The sequence below is a fragment of the Otolemur garnettii genome, unplaced genomic scaffold (genome assembly GCF_000181295.1).
Source record: "Otolemur garnettii isolate 467f Iridium unplaced genomic scaffold, OtoGar3 scaffold00067, whole genome shotgun sequence".
In the NCBI taxonomy this organism is placed as follows: Eukaryota; Metazoa; Chordata; class Mammalia; order Primates; family Galagidae; genus Otolemur; species Otolemur garnettii.
In genome coordinates, this window is record NW_003852462.1 from 7,843,038 (window position 1) to 7,865,190 (window position 22,153).

At 46.9% G+C, this 22,153-nt stretch overlaps 1 protein-coding gene across 1 annotated transcript in view; it reads right to left on the reverse strand.

Moving 5' to 3' along the window:
- The window catches only part of MTOR (mechanistic target of rapamycin kinase), a 140,021-nt gene that overhangs the window by 16,414 nt on the left and 101,454 nt on the right, over nucleotides 1-22,153 (reverse strand). Inside the window, exons 33-48 of the mRNA XM_003793268.3 lie at nucleotides 21,929-22,006; nucleotides 21,609-21,716; nucleotides 18,065-18,190; nucleotides 17,847-17,978; nucleotides 12,898-13,013; nucleotides 12,010-12,127; nucleotides 8,568-8,816; nucleotides 7,819-7,919; nucleotides 5,933-6,029; nucleotides 5,585-5,683; nucleotides 5,124-5,246; nucleotides 4,633-4,815; nucleotides 4,136-4,270; nucleotides 3,753-3,927; nucleotides 1,108-1,243; nucleotides 361-508 (exon numbers count right to left, since the gene is read on the reverse strand). Coding sequence (XP_003793316.1) covers nucleotides 361-508; nucleotides 1,108-1,243; nucleotides 3,753-3,927; nucleotides 4,136-4,270; nucleotides 4,633-4,815; nucleotides 5,124-5,246; nucleotides 5,585-5,683; nucleotides 5,933-6,029; nucleotides 7,819-7,919; nucleotides 8,568-8,816; nucleotides 12,010-12,127; nucleotides 12,898-13,013; nucleotides 17,847-17,978; nucleotides 18,065-18,190; nucleotides 21,609-21,716; nucleotides 21,929-22,006 — 2,124 coding nt within the window. The remainder of the gene's footprint in view (nucleotides 1-360; nucleotides 509-1,107; nucleotides 1,244-3,752; nucleotides 3,928-4,135; nucleotides 4,271-4,632; nucleotides 4,816-5,123; nucleotides 5,247-5,584; nucleotides 5,684-5,932; nucleotides 6,030-7,818; nucleotides 7,920-8,567; nucleotides 8,817-12,009; nucleotides 12,128-12,897; nucleotides 13,014-17,846; nucleotides 17,979-18,064; nucleotides 18,191-21,608; nucleotides 21,717-21,928; nucleotides 22,007-22,153) is intronic.

The window sequence follows — 22,153 nt, forward strand, 5'->3', positions numbered from 1 at the left end:
GGTGTATGTGGCTGGCGCCTTAGCCGCTTGAGCCACGGGCGCCGAGCCACAATTTCTTTCTTATAACTTACACATTTTCTAAACATGATTGCTCGATGTGGCTAGTGCTTTGAGCCTGACATTTATCTGTCCAGTCTCCTGTAGGATAATGAAACTTAACTTTTTGGCTTTAGGGGCCTTGAGTTTCTCAGAAGGTTCTCTTCTTTTTGACTTACTTCATTAAACCTTCTCCAAAGTTAGATTTTCAGTGATAAACATACACTGAGGAAAACCAGAAAAGACGCTCCGCATAGATTCTCTGACTTGTGAGTTTGCCTCCAAGACAGTAAAGTGTGCTGGGACTGACAGCCTATCACCTACCCGCAGCATGATGCGATGCTCGATGTTCAGAAGGATCTTCTTTTTCTCCCTGTAGTCCCGGATCAGGGCATGCAGCGTGTCACAGTGGGGGACCCAGCCAATGAGGCCGGAGTTGGTTGACAAAGGGATGACGGCGTACCTCTGGATGCTGGTGTCCGCAGGAGAGCAGTGTTAGTAAGGACAGTAGATGTTTGATCAGCTCAGGACACATGCAAGTTATTTTTAATGAGTTCCCTGCAGCAGGCTGTTGTGAGGGGCGCAGTGAGGGGCCCGGTGTGAAGAGTAAAGCATTGCAGAAAGCACACTGATGGTGTCAAACCAACACTGGTCTTCTCAACTTGCCTGACAAACTCACAGCTTTTGGGGAAAAATCAAGTTACCATCAAGGCTAAACTAATGTCTCAACTTAGTATTTATGGTTTTAACAGAAAGAGGAGGCAACAGAATACTAAGGTTAGGAAAAGTTTGGCTGGGCTTTAATCCCACGAAGGGTAACTGCAGCATCGCTAGTCTAACTGCCACAAATTGTTCCATTCTGAATTTTGGGGGTTGTTAAAGGTACTTCCCAATGATAATATCCTGAAAAAAGTTTCTTTCTGTGTTTGGCCTCTTGGCTATTGATAACTTCCTGCCAGGTACATAATTTTATAACTTATTTCATTAGGGTACGTGACTACCTACATGACATATACAGAAGAAAACTAGAAGACCTCTCAAATCTTTGTCATTTCAGAGCATTCTGAATACCTGAGGTTTTTCCGAAGAGATGTTGGGTCATTGGCCAGAAGGGTGTTAACCAGGCCAAAGAGCTGCATCACCCGCTCGTCCTGCCTCAGATCTTCATGGCCTTTCAGGAGGAAAACAAACTCATGCCCGTTGCTGCCTGCAGGGAACAGGGGGAGCAGTGAGTGGAGATCAGAGGCCTTCTAATCCTTTAATTGAGACCATCACTCAATTGTATTCAGAAGCTCCTATGGACTACATGTACTTTATCTAATGACACTTTTCCTACAATAAGAAAAAAAATCCTTAGTATTGATGAAAAGAATGTCTCTGCTGCCAGGCATGGTAGCTCATGTTGGGGTAATACCAGCATGTTAGGAGGCTGAGGCTGGAAGATGGCTGGAGGTTGTAGTGAGCTATGATGACTCTGCACTCCCCTGGGTGACAGAGTGACATGACACCCTGTCTCACAAAAAAAAAAAAAAAAGAAAGAAAGAAAAAGAATGGCCTTGCTTGTTTTTGATGATCCCAAATGACTAATGTTGACCAAATTAAGACAAAAGAAGCCCTCTTTCTTGCTTGGCGCCCATACCTCAGTTGTTAGGGCGCCGGCCACATGCACCAGGGCTAATGGGTTTGAACCTGGCTCTGCTAAACAACAACTACAACAAAAAAATAAAAATAGTCGGGTGTTGTGGGGGGCACCTGTAGTCCTAGCTACTTGGGAGGCAGAGGCAAGAGAATTGCTCATGCCCCAGAGTTTGAGGTTGCTGTGAGCTGTGATGTCACAGCACTCTACTGAGGGCAACTTACTAAGACTGTCTCTAAAAAAAAAAAGATGCACTGTTTCTGAGGACCAGGTGTGATTACCATTTTCTGTGTTCCCTCTTTCCTGATCCACATCCCCTAGGGGCACACTGAGGGACTGTGGGAAGGAGAGGTCAGGGTATTTGCCTCTTATAACTGGCCTGGTCACATTCTAGAGGTAGCTATGACCTTCAATCTGGGCTATGGCTTTTGTTGGACAGTCTCTTTAGGTTAGCTCCTGCTAGGCTCCTGCCCTTTCTGGTTCTGGGGGCTGCAGCAAGGCTGATAGTTTCTCACTATTGCTTGCTCCTGGGTGCTCTCTGCAGATTCTCTTAATTTAGCTTACACCTTTGCAAACAGCACTTTCTTTCTTTCTTTTTTTTTTTTTGAGACAGAGCCTCAAGCTGTCACCCTGGGTAGAGTGCTATGGCATCACAGCTCACAGCAACCTCCAACTCTTGGGCTTAACTGAGTCTCCTGCCTCCGCCTCCCAAGTAGCTGGGACCACAGGCGCCCGCCACAACGCCTGGTTATTATTATTTTTTTTTGGTTGCAGCCATCATTGTTATTTGGCAGGCTTGGGCTGGATTAGAACCCGCCACCTTAGGTGTATGTGGCTGGCGCCTTAGCCACTTGAGCCATAGGCACCAAGCCAGCACTTTCATTACACTGTTTTTTTCTGAGACAGAGTCTCACTATGTTGCCCTGGGTAGAGTGTTGTGGTATCACAGCTCACAGCAACCTCAAAGTCTTGGGCTTAAGTGATTCTCGTGCCTCGGCCTCCCAAGTAGCTGGGACTACAGGTGCCCACCACAACACACCCAGCTATTTTTTGGTTGTAGTCGTCGTTGTTTGGCAGGCCGGGCAGGGTTTGAACCCACCAGCCCTGGTGTATGTGGCTGGTGCCCTAGCTGCTAAGCTATAGATACCAAGCCTTATTACATGGTCTTTAATTAAACACCTCGGCAACCTGACTGAGCCACGTTTCAGTTTTAGAAGACCCCAGTCCACAGAGAGACAACGACCCTTGGACCATGATGAACTGGTGCTGGTGAACATGCATTACCACTTGAGAACCGTGTTATGAGGAGTGCCACCAGAGCCTTTGGACCTCTGTAAGTCATTCTAGATAGGTAACTCTCTACACCTAAAGGAAATTTAAAAAGGGGCGGCGCCTGTGGCTCAGTGGGTAGGGCGCTGGTCCCATATACCAAGGGTGGTGGGTTCAAACCCGGTCCTGGCTAAACTGCAACAAAAAAATAGCCGGGCGTTGTGGCGAGTGCCTGTAGTCCCAGCTATTCGGGAGGCTGAGGCAAGAGAATCATCTAAGCCCAGGAGCTGGAGGTTGCTGTGAGCTGTGTGATGCCACCACACTCTACTGTGAGACTCTATCTCTACAAAAAAAAAAGAAAATTTAAAAATCTTGCTGAGATTTTATTTCTACTCCAGTTTGTTCATTTTACACAATTATTTCCCACAGAAACCATAATGTTAGAAAAAATGTTCATGAGCCCAGCCCTTTTTCCAAAGTAGCTTGTCACCATCCACGTCTGCATCCAGATGCTTCCTTGCTGGCCCCATCGGTCCCCCAACACCTGCCACCACTTCTCCATGTCGTATGCCTTTGTGGGGACCATTATGCTACACTTAAGCACAGCTACGAAAATAAACTAAGAGTCCCAAAGAGGATGTAAAAAGGAAAAATTCACTGTCCCCTACACCTCTCTCAATAAACATGGGAGAGAGGGTGCTTACGAAAGATTAGCAGTGGGAACGGTAAGCTGTGATTTCAGAAGAGGGAAGGGGGATTCAGCCAGGGCACGGGGAAGAAGCAGGTGGCAAAAGTGTGCAGTGGTGCTTACCCATCAGTGTCAACTTCCGGGGCCTCTGCTTGGACGTGATGACTTGCAAAGACGGTGCTATGGACTGAATGCGAATGATTGGCTGGTTGGGGTCATAGGTTCCTGGCACAGCCAATTCAAGGTCCCGGCACATTAAAAGTTTTGGAGAAACATACTGCAGCTCCAAGGATGTGAGCTGTGAATAATTATCAGAGGATTTAGTGTTCTGCCTCCAGGGAGGGATTTCAATGCAATTTAAGTATTTTTCAATGGCTTGCTAATAGTGATTACTTGTCCCCAAGCAGAAGTGAAACCAGATGCTTTGGAATGAGTGTTAAGCATTCATAGACAGTGAAACAGAAAAGACTACTCAGTCAACCGGGCCAGCAGCCTGAAGATCCCACCTGAGGCAGCTGTTTGGAGATCCGTCTGAACACATGGTAATAGAGGTCCCAGGCTTGGGTGAGGTCCTTGACATTCCCTGATTTCATGTACTTTCTGCACCACTCCTGGGCCTCCATTAAATCTCGACCATATGCCTGAGAGGGAAACAGGGCAAGTGTGCAAGTGGTCCAAGTCCAACCACGCTGGGAGGCTGAAATCCCAAGCTGACTGCAGAAACCCCTCAGGATCTTTCTGCGGCCAGAAAACACGGGCAGGGAACCATGGAGAACAAAAGGTATGCAGGTTTCCAATCCCAAAGGATGGCTTATCAGGTAAGGGAAGATTAATGGAAAGACAAGTTGACATCTTGAGGAATCTTTCTGTACCTCCCTGACAATCGCGTGACTGGTATATTTATACCCGTGTACCTGTCAGCGTACATCTTACTAAAGTCAGTAAGAAGGCGGGGGGAAAGGAGTCTGTGGGTCACACCCTTTCATGCTTTTTAGTTCCATACCTGATTAAAGGACGTTTCCTTCAGGGTCTGGGGGCCCCGTTCCATCATAGCATGCAGAGGCTCCAGCACCTCGAACATGCCTTTCACATTCCTCTCCCCAAAATACAAGCGAGATGCCTCTTCCAGGCCTTCATGCCACATCTCATGCCAGAGGATGGCCACTCGGATCAGCTCCTCACTCACCTGGGTCAAGAAGAAGGAGAGGGACAGCGCCTGTGGCTCAAAGGAGTAGGGCACCAGCCCCATATGCCAGAAGTGGTGGGTTCAAACCCAGCCCCAGCCAAAAACAGCAAAAAAAAAAAAAAAAAAAAAGAAAAGAAAGAGAGAACCACATGGGTAAGTCACACTCAGAAAGGTCTGTCTCAGAGAACAGGAGGTGCCCTTTCCGACGGCCCAGGGAGTGTGCGGCCCGGATGTGAGGAAACAAAGCAGCCCACTCAAGACCTCCAACTTGGTGCCCAGGCTTGGGAGGCCCGGCCCCCTGGACTCACCATCATGGCCTGCTGGACCAGCGTGTTACTGTGCTCACACATGTTCTTCAGGATCTTGTTGGCCGCATTGTGCCGGGCTGTGGTGGTGGACTTAGAAGCCACAGTCAGGGGGTAGATGAGGGCCTGGAGCAAAGACAGAAGGAACATTTGCAAAGGGGTGTGTGAAGGAGCCTGACACTAATTCTAAGGAGGATGACAAAAGAAGTGGTGAGGATGAGATTAACACCCACTTGAGTCTGGGGGTTGGGGAGGAAGGGGCTAGTCAGTCTTGGGGGGAGCTCTTTCCTTTTAGGAAGCCCTTGGGCCACAGGGACTGCTGGCTGGACAGACCCTCTTGGGACATAATGGAAGGTTGGGCACCCAGTTCCTTTACTTGCGTTTCTGGAGCAGCTTTTGGGAAGGCTGAACACCAAACCAAAAGGTCATGTTTGGATGAGAAACTTTCCAGGGTCCCCACATACCTGGGGGTGGTACCGACCAATGTCTGTGAGAAGCTGATGAATGAGGCGTCCCACCAAGGGTCTGGGTGTATCGATTCTTGCAATGAGCTGAGGTATAACCTGGCATTCAGAAGGACACAGTATGCGGCACTTACTCCCCTGGGGCAAGCTCAGCTCTTACAACTGTTTTGGCTGCTGCTGTTGGGCTCTGAAATGCTTCACTCTCTTCAGCTCTCTAATAAAAGAGACTAAATAAAATATGGACACTTGATCTTGGGACCAAGCTCTAGTTTTTTAGCCTTGTTCCTCTGAACATTGCCACGACGCTGAGAGGAGACACATAGGAGACAGACTCTGAATCATCCTCACCTGTAACCAAGTGTCGATCTGGATGGCTTTCACACCTTCCACCAAGGCTTCGTTGACATCTGGCCAGTGACCATAATCAAACCATAAGGTGAGGACTCTGAAAAAGAAAAATGAGATGGTTATGGAAAGTTTAGTTCCCAGTTTATGTCTGTTTGTTTTTCATCTCCAAGACCTTTAAGGGTTGGGTACAGTGCCTCTAGCCTGTAGTCTCAGGTACCTGTGAGGCTCAGGGGGCAGGATTGGTAAGGCCAGGGGTTTGAGACTGTAGTTAGCTATGATGGTGCCTCTACATTCTACTCTGAGACTCTGGCAGAGTGAGACCTGTTTTCAAAGATTAAAAACAAAAAACAGGCCAGGTGCAGTTGCTCATGCCTGTAATCCTAACACTTTGGGAGGCTGAAGCAGGAGAATTGCTTAAGGTCAGGAGTTTGGGACCAGCCTGAGCAACACAGTGAAACCTCCATCTCTATCAAAAATAGAAAAAATTAGCCAGGTGTAGTGGTGCGTGCCTACAGTCCTAGCTAATCGGGAGGCTGAGGTGGAACTATCACTTAAGCCCAGGAGTCAGGAGTGAGCTGTGACAATGCCACTGCACTCTAGGTCTAGCCCAGGGAACAGAGTGAGACTTTGCCTCAAAAAAAAGAAATATATCAATCAGTCAATCAATAGAGGCTCTTAAGAAGAGAGTTGCCCTGGCTTGGCACCTGTATGTAGCACAGTGGTTATGGCGCTGGCCACATACACCCAGGCTGGGGGGTTCAAACCTAGCCGCTAAATAACAATGACAACTGCAACAAAAAAAAAGCCAGGCATTGTGGCCGGCTCCTGTAGCCCCAGCTACTTGGGAGACTGAGGCAAGAGAATTGCTTAAGCCCAAGAGTTCGAGGGTGCTGTGAGCTATGACACCACAGCACTCTACCGAGGGTGACATAGTGAAACACTGTCTCAAAAAAAAAGAGAGAGAGACTCAAACCAGTAGTTCTCAACTGTGGTTGGTTTCTGGAACCCTTGGGAACAGGTATCTATGATAGGTGCAGTGCTCTTGACCTATGACCTGAGGATTATCCCAAGTAAATTACTATTTTATCCCAGGTCATGTCAAGGGTCACCAAGGCATGAACTCAGAGATTGAACAGATCTGCCAAGGTAACCTTTAGAGAACCACAAATCCGCATGTAGTCACCTGCAGAGTAGTAACAACAGAGACACCTAGGGGTTAGCTGGCCAGAAGTCCCAGGGAGGCTGATCTTCTCGCCTCTGACCTCTGGGCTAATTAGGTCTTTTTTTTTTTTTTTTTTTTTGAGACAGAGTCTCACTCTGTCACCACCTTTGGTAGAGTGCTATGGTATCATAGCTCACAGTAGCCTCAAACTCTTGGGACTCAAGTGATCCTCCTATCTCAGCCTCCCAAGTGGCTGGGACTAAAGGTGCCTGCTACAACACCTGACTGGTTTTTCTATTTTTAGTAGAGGTGAGGTCTTGCCCTTGCTGAGGCTACTCTCAAACTCCCAAGCTCAAGCAATCCTCCCGCCTTAGCCTCCCAGTGGTAGGACTGCAGGTGTGAATGACTTTGCCTGGCCTGGGTCATTTGTTAAGACTTAACCAAAGGTGCTGAGGGATTTTAGAAATACTGTAACGAACAGATAGGGTAATTATTTCCTAGATAATAAGCCACACATAGAGTTCTCATCCCATATTTCCTCCGCGCTCTCTGACAATTTCACCCACACTGGTGGGGCCTGGTCAGCTGTTACTTCTCTGACTGTCGCACAGAAAAAGGCACATCACCGATCCTGGTGTACTCACCAGGGCAGGGATGGGAAAGAGGACTTTCACGTGTGACATCTGTGTCGGCCTACCAGAGTTACATACTCTCCTTCTCATACCTGAGTGTATCCTGGAGGTTGTTGCCTCGAGACAAGGAGATGGAACGGAAGAAGCCCTGAACTGCGGGAACAGTGTACATCAGGAGGGTTTTGGACAGATCCTGTTGAAACACACTGGTATTAGGGATCTTTCCCCCACTGTCTCATCTGCAAAATGGGCAAAACAGCATAGTAATGCTGCCTTTCTCACAGAATGGGTAAAAGGATTAAATCAGTCAATGCACAAAAAGCCTTTAATCAATAGCTGGCACATGGCAAGCACTCAATAAATAGTAACTGGGCCACAATTGTTACTACCTGGAGTTAACTAATAGTGGCTTCTGGGACAGGATGGCAGGAGGTAGCGGGGCTGAGGCTCTGAACACACTGATCTCTGAGCCTGCCAGCTGTCCTGATGTATCCTGAACTGATGCCCGAGGGGAAGTGGAAGGGGAGAGAAAGAGGCAGAGGACACACCCCCTGCAGATGTGCACGGCCACACACAGGCGCGGTGTGTAAGAGTGAGCTCATCCATGCAGGAAGCCCTGAAAGGAGCCCATTCCTCAGCTCGGGCCCTGTCAGCTCCCCAAACGCAAATACACACACAAAGCACTGTCTCAGGCAATGCTGGGACACCAAGAAGCAATATTTTCTAGTTCCATCTGGCACTTCAGATAAAACCTTAGGTTCCTTCCAGTTTAACAATGACTCTATTGCTCAGAGCGCCTGCTGTCTCAGTCAGTTCTTAATGAGGAAGGAGGGGAAAGTACCTCGGTGACCTTCTTCTGCAGAGGAGAAGGGCTGGGGCTGCTCTCTGTGCTCTCAGCCTCGCTCTCGCTGTTGCTGCCCTCGGTGCTGGCCGCAGCAGCAGCAGTGGCAGCTGTGGTGGCAGCAGTGGTGGCACTGGTGATGTTGGCTCCACTGGCATGACGCAGTTTCTTCTTCTCGTCCCGGGCTTGGTTCTGATGTTTGTAGTGCAGTACAGCTTCAAAGTTCATCACTGCCCATGCGTGCCAGGCCTGAGTGGGGTGACAGCCAAGGACAGACAACAGGGCTGTGACCAACAGCAGGGCTTAGAGGAGCATGAGGTCAAGGCTAAAGAAGAGAAGATTGCTTTCTCTTGTCTGCGGTCAGTAGAGCAAGACTTCACATCAATAGGACACCGAGGAACGAGGAATTTCGCTAAATTCAACACGACTTACTCACTTTGTGCTGCATGAACTATGAGAGGCACTGAGGCCAGAGCTGTGGGGTAGGGACACAGCAGGAAAGCAGGACATAGGCCTTGCCTTGAGTGACTCCCAGGTCTTACAGGAAGGTCCTTACACCCCTGAAGACCCAGAACATTTGCAAGGCAGAATGCAAGTGTGGCAGTAAAGAGATGGACAGTGGGAGTGCCAGGGACAGGGACCTGGAAAGCTTTGTGGAGGAGGAGGATTTGAGTAGGTCTGGATAGAGCTGCGGAAAGCAGCAGGGACTGAGAGAAAGGGCAGCAATGAGTGGAGGGCAAGGCTGAAGACGAGCAAGCAGTTCAGGTGAAACAAGCCGATGGATGTGACTGAGCTGGGGGTACGGGCAGGAAAGGAATGAGGGGGAGGCCAGCCAAGCACTGGGGAAGATGGCAGAGCAGCTGGCATGCCAGGCAACAGACTCCCATTTCACTCTGCAGGAAAGCAGAGCCGTGCTGGGTTCCAATACGAAACAGATTATTTAAGAGAGCAGAGGTTGGGGGCAAGCAGGCAGTTCTCACATTATTTCAGGGGAGGAAAGTCTGAACAGGTCACAAGACAGCAGACAGGGGGAGACACTGAGAGTCAGGAGCAGGATGGAGGGTGGACCTCATCCATGTGTCTGACCCCCACACTGGGCCAGGCCTGACAGGGAACCAGTGCTCAACGACTGCTTGATGGAAGAAGCTTCTGGTGAGTATTTGGATGAAGGAGGACTATTCTCTGAGGTTCTGAGCTGCACTGACTTTACATACTGTGCACCACTGCTCGCTTTGTATATCAAGAGCAGAGTTTTGTTTCAGAGTGTGGTGACACTGCAGTGATAGCAGACAGTAAACAACCCACCAACAGCTGGACTTTCTGGACCAGCAGGAAATTCCTTTGCATCTCTTACTAAAAACCTTTAATCTAAATGCCTCCACTTTCCTACTAAGAAGAGCGATCACAATTAACCGTTACTTGATGAGCAAGAATTCCATGATGATCTGTGCCTCCATTCATCCAGCAAGTACCTCTCGCCACGTATCTGTTATGTGCCTGGCTCTGACCTGGGTTCAAGGTGAGAAGACAAACGGTCCTGGGCTGCACAAGGGACCACAACACTGAAGAAATCATAAAGCCAAAGGGACCTGCATTAGGACATGCTTTTAAAAACTGAAACTAAACTTCCTAGAACTACCTTTTTTCTTGGGATTTGCTTCTTTCCCAAAAGCTGAATGAAGAAAAGTTAACTCTGGTTAGGGGACAGTTGGGATTAGTAAAGTTCCAGTTAATTAAGGATTTACTAGATTTATTTTCCCTTTGACACTTTGGACACGAAGCTGTCCTAGGTAGAGTAAGTACTGCTCTTATCACAAAATGGACACTTTTTGGATATGAATGAAGCATGCTTAAATGAGGGTAAGATTTTTTTTTTTTCTTTTGAGACAGACCCTTAAGCTGTCACCCTGGGTAGAGTACCATGGCTTCACAGTTCACAGCAACCTCAAACTCTTGGGCTTAAGCGATTCTTTTGCCTCAGCCTCCCAAGTAGCTGGGACTACAGGTGCCTGCCACAACTCCCGGCTATTTTTTGTTGCAGTTGTCATTGTTGTTTAGCTGGTTAGCTGGCCTGGGCCGGATCTGAACCCACCAGTGTCGGTGTATGTGGCCGGTGCCGTAACCACAGTGCTATGGAGGCCGAGCTGAGGGCTAAGATTTTTATTCTAAGTGCTTCTGTGGTCTTCAGATGCAATTTTTTATTTCAGAGGGATTAAATTCATAAGTCTGTAAGTTAAGAAGATACTGGAAAAAAAATTAATGACACCTGCTATACAAGCAGCTATTACCAGGAGGCCCCTGAGAAAAGACATTTAAAAAAAGAGAATATATCTTTTCACCAAAGATGCATACTTCCAAGAGTTAACTCTTCCCCTGGTCAATCACATCTTTTATACATTTTCTAATTCTGTTTATCTTTTTGAAAAGTTTCCTGTAACATAACAGGATGTTACTCAGATCTTTCCAATAAAAACAAACAAAGTTAAGGTCTTAGCTTAACGAAAGGGGAGCAGACAGGGATGGAAATCAGAAAAAAGATGTGCAGGAACAGATGACCCAAGGGGAGATAAAGTTCCAGACACTAACCACGTGTCCAGATACTCCTAACAAGCAGCTCAGAGTCTATGAGATAGCAGCAATGCCCTGCACCACACACGTAATACACTTAATAGGCTAATAAGTATTTCCAAAAAGAAAGAACGAGTTCATCTTTCTAGTTTTTTTTTTTTTTGAGACAGAGTCTCACTATGTCACTCTCTGTAGAGTCTTGTTCTGTCATAGCTCACAGCAACCTCCAACTCTTAGGCTCAAGTGATTCTCTTGCATCAGGCTTCCAAGTAGCTAGGATTACAGGCACCTGCCACAACATCTAGCTATTTTTTTGTTGCAGTTGTCATTGTTGTTTAGCTGGCCCGGGCCAAGTTTGAACCTGCTAGCCTCAGTGTATGTGGCTGGTGCCGTGCCACCACCGTGCCACAGGCATGCCAAGCTGCTTTTTCTTTTTTGAGACAGTCTCCTTGTCAGCCTGGGTAGAATGTCGTAGCATCATCACAGCTCACAGCAACCTCAAATTCTTGGGCTTAAGTGATCCTCTTGCCTCAGCCTCCCAAGTAGCTGGTACTATAGGTGCCTACCACAATACCCGGCTATTTTTAGAGATGGTGTCTCACTCTTGCTTAGGCTTGTCTCAAACTCCTGAGCTCAGACAATCTACCTGCCTTGGCCTCTCAGACTGCCCAAAGCAAGTTTATCCTTCTTTATCAGTTAAACTTGTAAGGGAAATGCAGGCTCCCTGGGCCTTTGATAGACAGGCTCCAGGGACTCAAGAAGCAAATCGCAGAATCAGGCCCATGCACAGAGGCATCGCTGTGACTACCAGCACCCGGAGGACACAGGCAAGGTCCCCAGGGTGTGGGTTTTACAGGCCCCTGCTCCTGGTCACCTTGTACCAGCTGCGGTCGTGCTCCGTGGCTGCGCTGTAGTACTGCAGCACTTTGGGGATTGTGCTCTCGTTGATGCCCTGTAGGTTCAGCTGCCACTCCCCAAGTTTCAGGAAGCATCTGGAATGAGAGAACGAGCCTGTTGCTCCCTCCTCAAAGCATCCTAAGGGAACAACAAATTTGAGGGAAACACTGAAGCCTCCCCGGTGTTTACTCTGCTTCTCAGGAGGCAACATGATGGAACCAGCAGCATTTCAACCACATGGGAAGGAGAGGTGGGCTTTTGGTATACATTGGGTATCACCTTTCCTTCTTGACCTTTGTCTCTCAGTGATGGCATAAACCAGGTGCCTGGTACAGGTACGTCTGTATAGACCGATCTACCTAAATTCCAGTTTTGTGGGGGACAGTTGGTACTTCTCTACTGATTGCTACATGACTTCCCCCTTACTCTTCCCTGATATTTGCTGATGGCTCCTATATTCCAGCTGCTGCTCTAAATGCTTGAAGTTGTCTCTTTCCACAAATCCTCATACCACCTTAGGAAATAGGAACTCTCACTGTCCCTTTTAGACCATGAGGAAACTGAGGCACAGAAAGGTTTAAGAACTTATTTAAAGCACACATCAAATGGCATTTGAAAACAAGAATTCTAATTCTAACACCATGGTGGAGGACAGCCGTGGCTGCTCCTGGGCTGCTGAAGCCTAGGAAGTGAGTGGCAGAGACTTTGGAGCAGTGCGATTTGACATCTGCTTGTGATCCCTACTGGAAAAGGAGAAAGATGTTGGCCGTCGGCCACCCAGGAAGCCTTGAACTCCCCTATGGGAGAAGCTGCTGGGTTGTCAGGGCTGGAATGTGACTGGCCCCCAGGCCAGTGGGCACCTCACCGGGCCATGAGCTTGTGCAGCTCCTGTTTGTGCTGCTGGTCCTCAGTGGCGATGGCGTGCTGGGCCTGCTGCTGCATGGTCTGGACAAAGTGCTGCATGTGCTGGAAGGCATCGATCTGTAGCAGGACAAAGGCAGGGACAACCACTTGGCATGAGGCCCAACTCACAGGGAAAGAACTACTGTTCATCTGATAGGCACATGAATCAACCCCTCTCTAAACAGAACACTCCAGTTCACAGGGTGAGAACCCTATAGGACAGGGGACCAAAGACCAGGGCATGACGCTTGGAGAGGGCAGGATTTTTCAACTCGAGTCTTAGCTCTTTTTTGCCAATTGTAATTACAAGTTTTATAAGCTGTGGGTAAGTTTCATGCCTGGCCACCCCATATAAGAATTCATATGAAGTAATTTGAAACAACAGCTTAATTCACTATCAATATGTTGCCCTGGGGGAAATTAGGCTTATGGGGAATTCTTTCAGGCTAGTAAAACTTTGGTATTTGTTTACAACACCTTGGACATTCTACCATAGCAAAACCTAGAGATTTAAAAATCAGATAGAACCCTCAGTACCCAGATAGGAACTGAGAGAAGAGGTGGGGACAGAACCTCATCCATTCAAGTGGAAGGGGGAAACACTTTAGCTAAGTAGACATCTGGTTAAACAGGTTTGGGAGCAAAATCTTCAGAATACCCTTCAGCAGTTAGATCTATTTACACTACAGGATTTTAGTGGCAGGCAGAAAGTATCTGAGTTAGAAAGAGACAACAGAACTAGGGGAAAGCAGAGACACGGAGTCAGATCCGGGAGTACTGTTCAAACCTGCCGTGTCCAGACACCAGCACCTTAATGAATGGGGTCCATAGAATTTTTAAAAGAGGAAAAATTGCTTTTTTCCTATAGAAACCCTCGTGCCCCCCCTAAGAACAAAAAAATAAAGGGCTTTAAGAATGGAGAATGTGGGCAGTGCCTGTGGCTCAGTGGGTTCGGCGCTGGCCCCATATACCAAGGATGGCGGGTTCAAACCTGACCCCCACCAAACTGCAACAAAAAATAGCCGGGCATTGTGGTGGGTGCCTGTAGCTTCAGCTACTTGGGAAGCTAAGGCACAAGAATCGCCTAAGCTCAAGAGCTGGAGGTTGCTGTGAGCTGTGACGCCACGTCACTCTACCGAGAGCGATAAAGTGAGACTCTGTCTCAAAAAAAAAAAAAAAAAAAGAATGGAGAATGCACAAACATGAAAAGCTCAAATGGAAAAATCTAAATCTGCAAATGAAGGAGGATGAACTACTTGAGAGAATATGAAAAAGAGGCTATGTGTTCTTTGAAGCAGCAGCAGGAAAAAAAAGAAAACAATGCTTCAAATAAATAAATAGTCTCCTTGTGGTAAATAATAGGAGGTATTTTTCTTTTTTTTAAATTTAATTTCATTGTTTTGAGATAGAGTCTCACTCTATTGCCCTGGGTAGAGTACCATAGCTTTGTTATAGCTCACGGCAACCTCAAACTCTTGGGCTTAAGCAGTTTTCTTGCCTCAGTCCTGAGTAGCTGGGACTACAGGTACCCGCCACAACACCTGACTAGTTTTTCTATTTTTAGTACAGATGGGGTCGTGCTCTTGCTCAGGCTGGTCTTGAACTTCTGAGCTTAGGCAATCCATTGGCCTCAGCCTCCCAAAGTGCTAGGATTACGGGCTCTTTTCCTTTTTTAATAAGACGATGTCAGTGATGATGGTCTGGAAGGAAAATGAAACACCCTGGCTTGAGGGCCAAGACAACCTCAGATACTTTTCAATATGAGGAACTCACTGGCACAAAGAGGGCTTAACCTCGAGCCAGAACGATGTGAGGAACAACTGATAATCCATGCTCAGGGCAGAGCACACAGATGTCCCAACAGTTAACAAGACACCTGTCTCCCTTAGTCACCTGCCTTCACAGAGTTCCATTATTCACTGCTGGCTTTGAAGAATGAAGCCCATTAGCATCCCACACTTGGGAAGTGATAAATGTTCCTTTAGTTTTTATTCTAGAAGAACGTATCGGCCAGACTTAAATCTGATTACAAAAGAAAAATGAGTTGGGAGCAATACGAAAAAGATCAGCCCCTGAAAGGTGAATGATGAGTCAGCGTTTGAGTGGTGCGTCCATCAAGCAGGGAGGAACTGAGCTAGGGACTTTGGTGCCAGGCGCTTTTCAGAGCTTATAAGCTATGTGTCATTTGACAATCCAGAAACAGAGTTTAAACTCTGGTGGGCTTAAAAGGGGCTGAACAAAACTAAATTGCCGAAGCTGGTAAGGCTGGGTATTAGTTTGGATTCGAAACCCAACATTATGTTTACCAAGCACGGGAGGCTCTGCTATTTTTCTGTTCCATAACATGAGGCAACTTGTTTTCAAGGAATTGAAAATGTTCTACTTATTCTTTCCTGCACCCTCAGGAAATGAAGGGGGATGGCTGACTCTTTCCCTCTTACAAATGAAAGACCAGTCACTTAGAGGAAGGAGCTTCTCTCAGGCCCACGGAACTCTGGCTAGATGTAGTGTTCTGGTTCTGGACTGTGGGGGGGGTTTGTGGGCAAGGAAGATGGCCCTATCTTAATGAAATTTCATGAAAAGACCAGCCCATCTCTACATGCTGTGAAGTGTCTTGTTTAGGAAAACTTTATACATAACCTTACTGCCTGATGCCTTCGGGCATACCAGGGTCCCCTCCTCCCCACAATATTTCAGTTGCCTTAGAGTAAGGAAGACAAAATCCTCGTTTACAGTGGAGGAAAGGCTTGGCTCAGAGAATGACTTGTTCAGAAGCACAATTATTATTTAGTCAGGCTCAGTGCCCCTAGCTCAGTGGTTGGGGTGTTGGCCACATACGCCAAGGCTGGCGGGTTCGAACCTGGCCTGGGTCTGCTAAACAACGACAACCACAACAAAAAAATAGCTGGGTGTTGTGGTGGGCACCTGTAGTCTCAGCTACTTGGGAGGCTGAGACAAGAGAGTTACTTGAGCCCAAAAGTTTGAGGTTGCTATGAGCTGTGATGCCATGGCACCCTACCAAGGGCGACATGATGAGACTCTGTCTCAAAAAAAATATATTATTAAGTAGTCAGTTTTCTTTTTCCCTGATTTCCAAGCACCTAACTTTAAATAGTTCCTAATTTTTAAACTCCCCTGAATTTGAATTAGTTAAAAAGGTTGTGCTCTGTGGAAAAGGTCGTCTGTAGTCACATGTTTATTTTATTTATTTATTTATTTTGAGACAGAGTCTCAAGCTGTCACCCTAGGTAGAATGCCGTGGCATCACAGCTCACAGCAACCTCAAACTCTTGGGTGTAAGTGATTCTCTCACCTCAGCCTCCCAAGTAGCTGGGACTACAGGCTCCCACCACAACAACTGGCTATTTTTTGGTTGTAGCTGTCATTGTTGTTGGTGGGCCCAGGCTAGATTCGAACCCGCCACCTCCAGTGTATGTAGCCGGCACCTTAGCCGCTTGAGCTACAAGCGCTGAGCATGTAGTCACATGTTTAAAGAAGCTATTCCTTGGTTGAGACATTACCCAAAGGCCCGTCTGCCTGCTTTCAGCAAGGCATTCAAAGAGTTGAATGCCTTACAAAGGAAGGAACTCAGACTAGATCAGATGCAGCACATTCTATATTTCCCATGTGCCTGGAGTTGTCCAGCCTTTCAATCAGAAATGTTTTGGCCTGGGAGACTCACAGAGACCACAAAGTAAAATGAAATGATGAAAATAAACACAATCCCTAACCTGCACATTTGGAGATGGAAACTTGAAGTAAAACCCAGGCACCTGAACGAGAGCTGTTGAGCCCACAGTGGGTGGCACTCACAGCCACACAGAGTCAGTCATCTACAGAGTAAGCCAGTCTCTGGGTCCCAGGCTCGGGATCTCCTAACTATGCCATTGGCAGAGAGACAATTGTTTATTTTTTTTTTTTGTAGAGACAGAGTCTCACTTTGTCACCCTCGGTAGAGTGCCGTGGCATCACACAGCTCACAGCAACCTTCAACTCCTAGGCTTAGGCGATTCTCTTGCCTCAGCCTCCCGAGTAGCTGGGACTACAGGCGCCCACCACAACGCCCCGCTATTTTTTTGTTGCAGTTTGGCTGGGGCTGGGTTTGAACCCACCACCCTTGGTATATGGGGCTGGTGCCCTAGCCACTGAGTCACAGGTGCTGCCTGAGACACAACTTCTATTTTACTAGATCTTTCCACAATGGTCACACCAGTGTCTGGGCTTCCCTCCTTTCCTGGCTCAGGTAACACTGTGGGGACAATAGGGAGAGAGAGCTGGTTGAGACTCCCTGGTCCTTTTGCTAAGGAAGATGATGGAGATGATTTATCTCCAGGGCCTACTGTTTGTTAATCACCATCATCCAGGGAGACTGTTTTTCTAAAAATAAAAACAAAAACCACGAGTCACATCTATTTCTCAAGAGCTTGTCCGTAAATAAAGTAAGAGGAATTCTACATTGACTTCAAGATAACTTTGCCTCCTGGTTTGAGCATTACACCCTGCGTGTTGTTGCTTTTATTGATGACAGAAAAGGAGACTAGAAGTCTGAAAAAAACCAAACTGGTCTCGTGAAAGTTCTAGTTTAAGTTTGTGTTTGCACAAATACAATATTTTTTGTACTGACAGTCATCTTTCCTTAGGGGGCATAAACTGCCTTTTCTATGTCTCAGCACTTTCTGGATACAAATAAATACAACTATGATCACAACCATTGGTTTGATCAATGGTGTCTGTGCAGCTCCTCAACTACAATCCACTTTGTGAGATCAGGCAGATGGCTTCATGATAGGAAGACTCCCTGACATGGCAGGCAGGCCAGTTTCCTCTCCAGCCTCAGGGTGGCCGTGGGAAGCAGAGCAGGTGAGCATTCTGGAGCAGGGGCTGTGTGGCTGGCTGGGCTCAGATACCCACCTTGCGAGCGCTCTTCCACATATTCTTCATGTAGGCATAGGTCACCTGAGGGTGAACGGTCGGCAGAGGATGGTCAAGTTGCCGAGATGGATCAACTCCCAGGAGCAATACTAAGGTTTTATGAGCAAGAGCCTTAAAAACATCAGAGGTTAGGTCATAGACAGAACTGCTTGGCTGAGGGGCACATGTCCTGTCTGTACAAGGGTGGAGTCACTCACCAGCCTGCCACTCTTGCCACATAGACTTGCATACTTGAGCCAGGTCCTCATGTCCTCATGAGGGCTGACCACAAGGGATCGCACCATAAGGATTTTCTGCCAGTCTTCTACAATACGTTGGCAGCCCTAGAACATTCAGAAATGGGAATTAGTATATTCTCTGCTGTATCTTTCTTTGTTGTTGATGAGACAGGGTCTTACTCTGTTGTCTGGGTTAGAGTGTGGTGGCATTCATCATGCACTGCAACCTTAAACTCCTGGGCTCAAGTAATCCTCCTTCCTCAGCCTCCTTAGTAGTTGGGACTATAGGTGCCTGCCACAATGCGTGGCCAATTTTTAGAGACAGGGTCTTATTTAGTAAATAGATGAGATGCACCAAAAACTATAAGGCCTGCAGCCCTCGTTGGTCAACAGAAAGGGCCCAATTCCTTTCCATGACAATACCTGATTGCACATTGCACAACCAACGCTTCAGAAGTTGAAGGAATTGAGCCATGAATTTTTGCCTCATCCACCATATTCACCTCACTTCTCGCCAACTGACTACTCAACAAGGATCTCAACAACTTTTTGCAGGGAAACACTTCCACAACCAGTAGTATGCAGAAAATGCTTTCCAAGTGTTCATTGAATCTGGAAAGCAATTATGCTACAGGAAGAAACAAACTTATTTCTCTTTGGCAACAATGTGTTGATTGTATTGGGTCCTATTTTCATTAATAAAGATGTGTTTGAGCCTAGTAATAATGATTTAAAATTCCTGGTCCCAGGCTGGACACGGTGGCTCACACCTGTAATCCCAGCACTTTGGAGGCTGAGACGAGTAGATTGCCTGAGCTCATGAGTTCGAGACCAGCCTGAACAAGAGTGGGATCCCATCTCTAAAAAATAGCCAGGTGTTGTGGTGGGCACTTATAGTCCCAGCTACTTGGGAGGTTGAGGCAAGAGAGTCTCTTAAGCCCTAGAGCAGGCATCCTTAAACTACGGCCCATGGGCCACATGCTGCCCACTGAGGACATTTATCCGGCCTACTGGGGTGTTTTTGCCGCCGCTGCCTGTCCTGCTTAGCAGCCCACTTGTCCCAGAGCCTGCAGTCTGGTCCTCCAATAGTCTGAGGGACAGTGAACTGGCCCCCTGTTTAAAAAGTTTGAGGATCCTGCCCTAGAGTTTGAGGTTGCTGTGAGCTATGGCACTACAGCACTCTACTGGGGGCAACAAAGTAGACTCTGTCTCAAAAAAAAAAAAAAATTCCTGGTCCCAAACTAACACGATACACATAGAAAGAGAAGTGCCTCATTAATTTACAAGTAAAATTCTTTGAAATTAAAAAAGAACAAATTAATTGCTATTAAAGGCGCCAAACTAATTTTATACCAAATGACTGCTAAGAGTAAAGTGAACTTTTTTTTCACTTGTACTTGGGAAGGCGATGGGTTCCTGAGATCTGTTACTTCACAAATGAATTTCATGAACCCATGGTGCTGTCCTCCATGGAGGTAAACTTAAAGGTTTAGCAAGAACGATCTCAGGCTTTTAGCTGTGAAAAGATGCAGTCTGATCTTGACTGGAGAACCTATGGCATGAAGGGACCGGGGCACATAAGGATGACCTCTCAAACTGCTCTGTGGGGGATACTAGTTGGAGATTTTAATTTAAATAACTTGACCACAAAATGGCAGTTTTCTAGCCCACGCAGTTCATTTGATAGCAAGACGTCCATAAGAGCCAAATTTCCACCACAAGAGTAATGCTTCATTTTCAGGCTTTGGATCATATTTTTCCATCCCGTGATGTGTGACAACAATGATTTGGAAAGTTAGAAAAACAAAAAAAGTACATTGAGTGATTGTTTTGGTTACTTCTCATCAATGGCTAGTTTCTCCCAGATGCTGAAATAATTTGGGTTCCTATAACATTGCTGTCTCAAGACAGAAAGTCACGAAGGGTTCAGGTGATGACAGTGTCCTGGACCCAGTGAAGTCAGACGTGTGCCTCCCAGGACTCACTCAATGCCTCTCCCTTCCAAGTCTATATCTGGATCAAGTCTACTTGTTAGAATCTGAGAAGATTCATCAGACCTCTGATGTGGAAACTCTTCACCCCATTACAGACACTTCAAAAAACTAGGGTGTGTACAAGTCAAGTGGGAAACGCTTGCTTTGTGGAATTCCTTCTGGTGCCCAGGAGACAATTTTCCATCAAAACATTCACTGGGCATTTCATAATTACTAATAAAACATGCAAAAGAACTGTATGTGCTCATTTACAAGCCATAAACAACCATACTCATGGGTGATCCTTTGCCCACTGCTCTTTCCTGTCCAGGGGAATGTGCCCTGAGCTTCCTAGGCAGGAATGCAGCCTGGAGTCAAAACGTTTTGTCACAGCCTACTGAAAAGCCTGGAAGCACATACCTGCCTTGGTCTGGAGCAAGGATTTGGAATTAGGTGTGGTCTGGCCAAGAGGAAATGGCTTATAATTGAGGGGGTCGATTTTGACAAGCAGGGAGACAAATGGTTTCCGGAGTGGTAAAGGCTCTCTCTCTTTTTTTTTACTGATGAACTTCCCATCCTACCTACTCAAGAAATGAAAGAACTGGTCATCCTTTCCAAGAGCACTTAGGACTGCTGACTCCCAGATCTGGAATTGACAGCTACTCATGCTAAAATGATCAGAATGTGACAATGAAAATACTGATAGAAGACGTGGAAAAGTTTCTCTACAAGAGGAAAATGCAGTGGAAAAAAAGTCTAAATAAAGTTGATGGGATGACTTGGACCTAAGAAACTATAAACAGCAGGAGTTGGCAAACGAGATCATCAGGCAACCTTGTCTAAAAAGTTGGATGCAGGTGGCCAGTAAGCATGGTGAAAGCAGTGGTTCTTAGCAGTGGCTTTTGGAATCATCTGGGGAGCCTGAAAAAGACTCTGATCTTGGGTCTATCCCCAGAAATTTTGATATAACTGGCCTGGGCAGAAGGACTTTAAAAAGCTCTCTAGGGATCCTATTCTATCGCTAAGGTTGAGAGCCACTGATTTTGAGATTATGATTCCCAACTGATTGGTCATAAGCATCACTTAATTTTTTTTTTTTTTTTTTGAGACAGAGTCTCACTTTATCACCCTTGGTAGAGTGCTGTGGCATCACAGATCACAGCAACCTTCAACTCTTGGTCTCCAGTGATTCTCTTGCCTTAGCCTCCCAAGTACCTGGGACTATAGGCACCCATCACAATGCCCGGCTATTTTTAGAGATGAGGTCTCATTCTGGCTCAGGCTGGTCTTGAACCTTGCACCTTGGCCTCCCATACAGGTGTGAGCCACTGCACCCAGCCTTTTATTATTTTCTTTTACTCCTGAAGTGTGAGAAGAAGTTAGAAAACTGGTCATTCTCTCATAGGTGAAGAGCCTTTGAGTGTTCTGCTTGGTATGAGCACTGCACTGACCAAAAACATGCTGGGGAAAGGTGGAGATGGGGGTGAGTGCTGGCCCAGATCCTGCAGGGCGAGAGCAAGCAGGTGAACCAGGCTTCCCACCAAGCTCACCTGCAATCTTTCCCACCAGATCTGGCGGATGATCTCTCGTCGCTCAGGGACGAGTTTGTACTGGATAACCTCCTCCAGCTCGGACAGCATGTGGCAAGAAACCATGGCCTGATGGAAACAAATCACATTCCAACCTAATTACTGCATGAACCATCCAAAAGACAGGATTAACTTAAATCACTCCTTCTGGTGTCCAGGTATCTGCTGACCAGAGAAAACAGGCATGTTCCAAGCAGCCTGTGAATTTTCATTAGCCCTCTCTGGAAAAAGAAGTGAAATAAACCTCAAAAATGACAATGGGCAGAATATTCAGCACTCACCCCATATGCCCGACTGTAGCTCTCTCCTGCCATCGCAGTTAACTCAGCATCCAGCAGGTCCCTGGCCTTGTCGATGCACTGGAAGAGAAACAAAGAAACCCCTGGAACCGTGCTCTGGGCTGGGGAGCTCATGGCTATTCTGAGGCCTCCCAACTAGCTGCAAGGCGGTTTAACTGAGACTGTCTCACTTAACTCCCAGTGATATAGAGAGAAACTCACTGAAGG